This window comes from Scyliorhinus torazame, chromosome 25, assembly GCF_047496885.1.
Source record: "Scyliorhinus torazame isolate Kashiwa2021f chromosome 25, sScyTor2.1, whole genome shotgun sequence".
Classification (NCBI taxonomy): Eukaryota; Metazoa; Chordata; class Chondrichthyes; order Carcharhiniformes; family Scyliorhinidae; genus Scyliorhinus; species Scyliorhinus torazame.
This window is the reverse complement of record NC_092731.1, coordinates 13854444-13863612: the sequence shown is the minus strand read 5'-3', so window position 1 is coordinate 13863612 and position 9169 is coordinate 13854444. Positions and strand designations below refer to the sequence as shown.

Below are 9169 nucleotides of genomic sequence, written 5' to 3'. Positions count from 1 at the left end.
ATCTGGGGCACCTGATAAGTGCGGGAAAAAGAAGGCTTAGTCCCGAGCGAATAGCAGGCATTCTGGCAATCAAAACCCCCAAAACAAAAAGAGAACTCCGAAAATTCCTGGGACTGATCGGCTATTGCAGACTCTGGATAGACATGTACGCTCAGAAAACAAAGGGACTGTATCTAAAGTTACTAGAGGAAGAGCCAGATATCCTCAAATGGACACACGAGGAGGTTAAACAGGTGGAAGATCTGAAAAAGGCACTCATGACGGCTCCCGCCTTGGCCTTACCCTCCTTAGAGAAACCCTTCCACCTATTTGCCACCGCAGATAAAGGAACGGCGTTAGGAGTCCTGACACAAAAGATAGGGGATAAAAGGCAGCCAATTGCCTTCTTGTCCAAGATATTAGACCCTGTGTCCCGGGGGGTGGCCAGAATGTGTTCAAGCAATAGCGGCTACGGCCATATTGGTTGAAGAAAGTAGAAAACTGACGTTTGGGGGGTCCTTGGTGGTCAGCACCCCGCACCAAGTCCGCACCATACTTAATCAACGGGCAGGACGATGGTTAACGGACTCTAGAATCCTCAAATATGAGGCCGTATTAATGGAACGAGACGATTTGTGCCTCACAGTGGATTCTTCCCTTAACCCAGCCACCTTCCTGTGGAAAGGGACCGGAAACAATGAACAGAGGTGCAACATGAATGCGCAGACACCATAGAATACCAAACTAGGGTTAGGCCTGACCTCAGAGACATCCCGCTGCACGCCGGTAAACGTATATTTATAGACGGGTCGTCCCGGGTCATTCAGGGGAAAAAGCATCATGGGTACGCGGTAGTAGATGGCAGCGAACATAGAGTAATAGAAGCCGACAGGCTACCTAACTCTTGGTCGGCTCAGACCTGGGAATATGCATTAAGCCGGGCTTTGAAAGAACTAGAGGGCAATGATGGGAGCGTCTATACAGATTCAAAATATGCATTTGGAGGAGTACATGTATTTGGGAAGATATGGCAGGAACGAGGATTGATAAACAGTCGAGGAAAAGAACTGGTCCAGGAGGAATTGGTAAAGCAAGTCCCAACAAACTTGATGCTCCCCAGGGAAATAGCAGTAGTCCATGTGAAGGGACACCAACGAGGAGACTCGTTGGAAATAAGGGGTAATAAATTAGCAGACGAAATGGCAAAGGGAGCGGCCCTGAACCCCGAACCCATAACCATGTGTATTATGACCCCAGTCATAAATACTCCCCAGGAGATACCGTATTTCACGGAGAAAGAGAAAGAGGAATTAAAACAGTGGGGTGTGGAGGAGGATTCAACGGGAAGATGGCGGATGCCGGATGGCCGGGAAATGCTGAACAAGCCAATAATGAGAGAAATAATGACTAATTTACACTCAGGGAGTCATTGGGGAATTCAGGCTATGTGCGACATAATCCTAAGGAAATATGGGTGCAAGGGAATGTACACTGTAGCCAAACAGGTATGCGAGGGATTCACGTCCTGTATCAGAATCAATAAGAGAGCCCTTAGAAAACAGACTATGGGTGGGAGAGAACCAAGCCTGAGACCCTTCCAAAGCATACAGGTGGATTTCACTGAACTACCACCCGTGGGAAGGCTGAAGTACGTGCTAGTCCTGGTAGACCACCTTACGGGTTGGGTGGAAGCTTACCCTACAACCACCGCCACCGCAGGCGGAGTCTCTAAAATCATTCTGGAGCAAATAGTTCCCCGATACGGGTTGGTTGAAAATATAGACTCGGACAGGGGGAGCCATTTTACCTCAAAGGTTTTGCATGAAACCATGAGGAGTTTGGAGATAAATTGGGACTTTCACACTCCTTGGCACCCCCCCCTCATCGGGACGGGTGGAAAGGATGAATCAAACCCTTAAAAATCATTTGTCAAAAATAATACTAGAAACTAGGCTTCCCTGGACAAAATGCTTCCCGATAGCCCTTCTAAGAATCCGAAAGGCTCCAAGAAAAGATTTGGGGTTGTCCCCATACGAAATGTTGTTCGGATTGCCATACCTTGGAACAATGGGAGAATTGCCCATTGCAGAATGTAATGATATCTATGTAAAGAAATATATACTGGCCCGGTCTTCCTCATTATCATTCCTCAGGAGACAAGGACTGCTCGCGCAGTCCCCTTGAATTCGCAGTCCACAAATTTAAACCAGGAGATTGGGTACTGGTGAAATCGTGGAAGGAAACCAAGCTTCAACCCACTTGGGACGGACCGTTCCTGGTCTTGTTAACCACAGAGACTGCCATACGAACGGCGGAAAAACGTTGGACTCATTACAGCAGAACGAAGGGTCCCGTGAAATCACCACCTGAACAGGAGCAATGGCATGTGGAGGCCACTGAGGAACCATTAAAGATAAGGTTGCAAAGACACTGAAAATAGGACTAAAATAATATGAAGAGACTACAGCAAAAATGGACGATACAATATATTATAATTAATAATTTGGGGGGGGACGGAAACGGTCATATGTTTAAATTAACAATCCCAGAAAGTCGGTACCCTCAGGTAATTCGGACTGATCTATGCACCCTCATAGACTGCGAGTCAGCGGGGAATGGAAAGGAATTTAGGGTGGAGTCTCTTCATTATTACCGAGGGGGGTTGATTACGGAGAGGGAGGGTTGGCTGAAAAGGTTCTGCCAATTGCCCAGAGGGGCACCACCGGTCGTATCCATTCACCAGATTAATGGAAATTCCCCCTCAACGAGCAAGGCTGGAACTTGTCACCCCGTATACATCACCGTGAAACACACGGCCTGGGTCGAGACAGGCAATAGGGTTTGTTCACTTAGACATGAGATATTCGGGATAAAAATGAGAAATGGCGAGACTGAATGCTGCTTCCGTATCTCATTAGACCAGGGGGCAACTCCCACTAACGGAACTAGGAACGACAAGGCGGAGAAAGGACAGGGAGTCAAAATAATTGAAGTAAAAGATTTAGAGCAAGCCTTTGAGATAGAGACCGGCTACGAGGGACAGAATGCGTGGATTGAGTGGGTGAGGTATTCGGCCCAGACGCTGGAGAAAGACAATTGTTATGCTTGCGCATCAGGTAGACCACAGGCCCATCTGGAGCCCTTTCCACTGGGGTGGACAGACAATAGAGGGAGCATGGAATGTATGATTGCCTTGTACCAAGATGAGAACGCCTGGGGCAACAAGACCTGCACTGCCCTATCTCTGATGTTTCCTCCTGTTAATACGAAACTATCAGCAAACCCTCCCTCCTTCTTGGTTACCGTGACGCATCACAAATCGTGTATAAGTCGTTCTGATACGGGGCTAAGTAAAGATATGGGAGACCTCAAGACTTGTATTGAGACTAAGAACGTGACCACCCAGGGCAATTACTCATCACTAAAAATACCACGTGCGGATATATGGTGGTATTGCGGAGGAAAGATTCTAAGACCCACTCTGCCCCCCCAATGGAAAGGGACATGCGCATTAGTTCAGCTCGCCATTCCGTTCAGTATAGCCTATGAAAGACAAGAGGAGAGGGGGAGTGTAAAAGGGGAACGATCTGAACGGGGCATACCCACCTCATTTGATGACAGTATTTACCTGGACCCCGTTGGCATCCCCAGAGGAGTACCAGACGAGTTCAAAGCCCCAAATCAGATTGCAGTTGAGTTCGAGTCCCTCTTCTGGTGGGTTACGATCAATAAGAATGTGGATTGGATAAACTATATATACTATAATCAACAGAGGTTCATCAATTATACCAGGGACGCCGTGAAGGGCATAGCAGAACAACTGGACGCAACCAGTAGAATGGCCTGGGAGAATAGATTGGCTCTGGATATGATTTTGCCAGAGAAAGGTGGTGTATGCGTTATGCTTAAGGGACAGTGTTGCACATTTAGCCCCAACAACACGGCACCCGACGGATCGCTTACCCGTGCGCTACAAGGGTTAACCACTCTGGCTGAGGAAATGGCAGACAACTCTGGGGCAGACACATCCATGACTGGTTGGCTTGAATCAATGTTTGGGAAATGGAAAGGGTTAATTGTATCCATCCTCACCTCCATCATCGTGGTGATAGGAGCATTGGCGGCAATAGGCTGTTGCATCATCCCGTGCGTAAGAGGCTTGGTGCAGAGGCTCATCGAAACAGCCTTGACCAAGCAGATGCCATTATCCCTGGGTAAAGGAGGCCAGGATACAATTTGCCTACTAGAAAGAGGGAAGACTGAAGCAGAGGACGGCACCATAGAAAGGGAAGTTGAGAGGATGTTGGACAATTTTGGGGTAGGTTAGAAGAGGCTACAAAGTGTAAAAAGCAACAAGAGTAAAAAGAAAAAAAGGGGGGATTTGTGAGAAATGAACATTTTGTGTTGTTTTTACATGTATAAACTCTGGTTCACAATTAAGATGTCAACAATGAGGCCTGATGGGAAAATTAACATGTCAAGTTCTGAGTAAGCTATAGTGAGCGAGTTGTTGTAACTATGTACAAGGCTGACCTTCGGGGAAGAACGGGATGTACAATAACAGAAATTGCTAAGCAAGGGGGAAGATAGCAGGTGCAAGCAGCGGGCCTCATTCTTATCGACGGTCCAAGGATATACCAGGAGCTGACAGAAACCACTATGCAAGGGGGAGGCCAAATAAGGGATCACTGATAATGGAACTGCCCTTTCTATAGTTTGTGGGTTGTATTTCTCACGGATTGTTTCTCACGGATTGTATTTTCATGGATTGTATATAACAAGGTGATGCTGTGTGAATTCTTTGTGTCTGCTGTTGCTTACCGGCGGCACCCGTTCTTGCAAGATCGATTGAAATAAATACTTCTTCAGAATTTGACTAAGTGTAGATTATTATCAAGTGAGTGGTGTTTTTCACAGTGCGCAACAGACGGGTGTGACACACCATGACACATGGTCCTTTAAGGGGTGGAATGGCCCTTTAAGAGAGTGGTGATTATCCTTTAAGAAGATGGTCCATTAAGAGAATGGGGTTGGTCCTTTAAATGGATGAAGGATGGCCCTTTAAGAGAAGGTGGGTTGGCCGTTTAAGGGGACTGGCCATTTCAGAGAATGGGGGATGGTCCTTTAAGAGGATGGAAGATGGTCCATTAAAAAAGGATGAAGGATGGTCCTTTAAGAGCGTGGGATGGCCCATTAAGAGGTGCAATTTGTCTTTTAAGAGGGTAGGATGGCCCTTTAAGAGAGTGGGGATGGTTCTTTCAGAGAATGGAGGATGGCCCCTTAAGAGAATGGAATATGGTCCTGTAAAAGGGTGGAATGTCCCTTTAGGGAATGGGGAATGGCCCTTTGAGAGGGTGGAAGATGGTCGATTAAGAGGATGGGATTGGTCCTTTAAGAGGATGGGATGTCCCTTTAACAGGGTGCGATGATCCTGTAAGAGGGTGGGATGTCCTTTTAAGAGGGTGGGATGGTTCTTTAAGAGGATGGAATGTCCCTTTAAGAGGATGGAATGTCCCTTTAAGACAGTGGGATGCTCCTTTAAGAGGCTGGTTTCCCCTGTGACGTCCCCATAGTGGGTGGGGCCAGTGGGCGCCGGACGTGACGCAAGGCGGTGCCATGGTGGTCGGCGCCTTCCCCATCGCCAAGCTGCTGATGCTGGGAGTGCGGCAGATCAGCCGGCCCCTCGCCAACTCCATCAAGGCCAACGCCCGGCGGAGCCAGTTCTTCAAGCGCTACATCTGCCTGCCGCCCGCGCAGAGTGAGTGCGGCGGAGCCTGAAGCGGCTGGGCCGCGAGGGGGCGGGGCCCAATGCTGATTGACAGCCGGGCTAGCCAATGGAGGGGGAGGGTTCCGGCCGGGTCCGGCCCAATCCTGGGGCGGCCCCGGGTGATGGGCAGCTGCGGGGGGCGGGGCCTGGCTGGAAAGTCACTTTGAGGATGTGGGGGAGGGGCGAGTGAGGGGGAGGGGCTGGGGGAGATGGGGAGGGGGGCTGGGATGGGGCACTATTGGGGAGGGGCAGTGGAATGGGGCAATGGGTGGAATGAAATGGGCGATACTGGTGTTGGACAGTTTGAATCTGATCTGATTTACGGGCAGCACGGTAGCATTGTGGACAGCACAATTGCTTCACAGCTCCAGGGTCCCAGGTTCGATTCCCGGCTTGGGTCACTGTCCATGCGGAGTCTGCACGTCCTTCCCGTGTCTGCGTGGGTTTCCTCCGGGTGCTCCGGTTTCCTCCCACAGTCCAAAGATGTGCAGGTTAGGTGGGTTGGCCGTGATAAATTGCCCTTAGTGTCCAAAGTTGCCCTTAGCGTTGGGTGGGGTTACTGGGTTACGGAGATAGGGTGGAGGTGTTAACCTTGGGTAGGGTGCTCTTTCCAAGAGCCGGTGCAGACTCGATGGGCCGAATGGCCTCCTTCTGCACTGTAAATTCTATGAAGTGGGAATGGGGTGACAGGGCAGTAATTGTTTAATATCAATATCATTGACATGGAACGTTTATATACATTCGTCTGGTGACAGATTTCCAAGGCATGAATGTCAGTGAAGGAATCTCACACACTATTCACCCGAAAGAGCAGATCTCTTCCTTACAACCTCGTACTGATTCTCTGTTTCAGCCACAGACTCTGGTAGCCCACCAGTTGCCATGTAAGACCAGACTTTGAATGCTGGTTACCTGTTAAATCACCAAGGAGGGTCTGTATTCTTTCACGGGATGTGGGCATCGCTGGGCTGGGCCAGCATTTATTGCCCATCCCTAATTGCCCTTGTGGGGGCAGTTAAGAGTCAACAACATTCGCTGTGGGTCTGGAGTCACGTGTAGGCCAGACCAGGTAAGGACGGCAGATTTCCTTCCCTAAATGGGGGCATCAGTGAACCAGATGGGTTTTTACGACAATCGATGATCGTTGTCATGGTCGCCGTTACGGAGACCAGTTTTCAATTCCAGATTTTACGAATTGAGATTAAACTCCACCAGCTGCTGTGGTGGGATTTGAACCCGTGGTCCCCAGAGACTTGGCCTGGGTCTCTGGATTTCTCGTCTAGCGACATTGTCTCTACACCACCACCTTTCCCCTGCACATGTTGGGGCGGAAGGTGGTTGGGTCGGGGACAGAATCTGTAACTTGAGAGAAACTAACTCAAGTTGGATGAGAGGGAATCTTATTAAAGCTTGCAAGATACTGCGAGGCCTGGATAGAGTGGACGTGGAGAGGATGTTTCCACTTGTAGGAAAAACTAGAACCAGAGGACACAATCTCAGACTAAAGGAACAATCCTTTAAAACAGAGATGAGGAGAATTTCTCCAGCCAGAGGGTGGTGAATCTGTGGAACTCTTTGCCGCAGAAGGCTGTGGAGGCCAAATCACTGAATGTCTTTAAGACAGAGATGGATAGGTTCTTGATTAATAAGGGGATCAGGGTTTATGGGGAGAAGGCAGGAGAATGGGGGTGAGAAAATATCAGCCATGATTGAATGGCGGAGCAGACACGATGGGCCGAGTGGCCTATTTCTTCTCCTATGCCTTATGGTCTAACTGGGGACGGAACACGGGTGGAATCTGCAGCCTTCTGCGTCTTGAAGATGGATCGTTCAAATTTGACAATGCCTGTAACAAACAGCTGGCCAGAACATTAATAATGTGGAGCCTGGAGTAGGCAGTTTGAGCCTGCTTTGCCATTCAATACAGCCATGGCTGATCTCGTCCCCACTTTCCTGCCGCTGCCCACAACCCTTCCTCCCCCTCCATAATTGAGAACCTATCTATCTCCACAAAGTAGCTTAGTGATCCAGTGTCCACTGCATACTGGGGCAGCACTGATTCACGACACTTTGAGTAAAGTAATTCCTCCTCCGTTCTGTTTCAAATTTGCCACCTCTTGGCCTAAAAATGTGGCCTCTCGTTCTAGAATGTCCAGCAGGGGCTGTGGTCCCATTGTAGCTTGTTTTGACCTTGCCCCGTGTTTTTCCTGTTGCAGTCTACCACTGGGTCGAAATGAAGACCAAGATGAGGATGATGGGATTCAAGAGTGGTCAGGTGCAACCCTTGAGCGAGGAGGTGGCGGCGGACCTGGGCGCAGAGCTCCTGGGAGAGGCCTTTGTGTTCATCATCGGAGGGGCCTGTATCTTGGCCGAGTACGTACGGCAGTCGTCCAACAGCGCGAGGAAAGAGGAGGAGCTCAGCAGCATGCTGCAGAGCTTACAGGAACAGGTTTCCCATCTCTCCTTGACTGTTGAGGAACTCGATGCCCGTGTGCGGGAGAACAATCGCCTCGTTCACTCGCTCCCTCAGGCCTCGAAGAGAGCAGAGGGGTTGGGGCATGATGAATAACTTAACTGCCCGTTGTAAATACATCCGTTTCCGACATTTGTTCACGCCTGCTGATGCTGTAAAATACTTCATCCTATCTGTACGCACCTCTGCATACATGGCTGCGTAATCTTTGTGCTGTCGTCACGTGTTTGCGTGCCTTTGGCCTCACTGTTTGTCAATCATGCAAGTCTAAATTTTGCTGCATTGTGTGTGTGTGTTACTCTTTTTCCACCCCCGGCTGTTGAGCCTCTCTCACCTGTGACGAGGCACGTGCTGGGCCAATGTCGGGTAACCAAGGAGCCACGCTGGATGCAGAAGAGTGAAAATCACAGCATCGCAGAAGCCACGTTTGGGGTAACGTGTCGCCGGCCTGTGTCGCCCGAAATTGCCCACCTCCAAGCAAAGCGAATCCTGCACCAGCCCACAACAGTGTCAGCTGCCAGGAAAACCTCACTGGGGGGGGTGGGGTTTGGTCACCGTGTAGTGTTTCCACAACGCCCGCTTTCTGTTCCCTCCCTCCCTCCCTCCTCTCTTGAGATTTCCGTACACTCGAAACGCGGGAGCAACTCAATTTGAGAATGGACAGACCCAGAAAAGCAACCCATCTCGCTCTCATTTCCGATGCATTGCGATTTGTCTCTTCCAGCCTCTCGTGCCCGAACCACAAACAGGTCCTGTGACAACGAGACAGCGGGCAAAATAGTGAAGGACACCAAACTCCAGTTTTTATGTAAAAGGATGTTGGTACATGCTGACGACAATCTGCTACCCCACATACGGCACAGGGGAAAATTACAGTTGCCCACCTTCTGGTCTGACATTGAAGTTCGGGAGGGCAGGAGGGCGAAGGATTTGACCCACATATATAGTTT

The 9169-nt window shown here is 49.6% G+C and overlaps 1 protein-coding gene across 1 annotated transcript; it reads left to right on the top strand.

The window, feature by feature from the left end:
* Positions 1-5570: 5570 nt before the first annotated feature.
* On the top strand, positions 5571-8495 carry opa3 (outer mitochondrial membrane lipid metabolism regulator OPA3). The gene is made up of 2 exons (XM_072490054.1): positions 5571-5737; positions 7963-8495. Exons 1-2 carry the CDS (start codon positions 5596-5598, stop codon positions 8313-8315), a joined length of 495 nt encoding a protein of 164 aa, XP_072346155.1. The 5' UTR covers positions 5571-5595; the 3' UTR covers positions 8316-8495.
* The last annotated feature ends 674 nt before the right edge of the window (positions 8496-9169 follow it).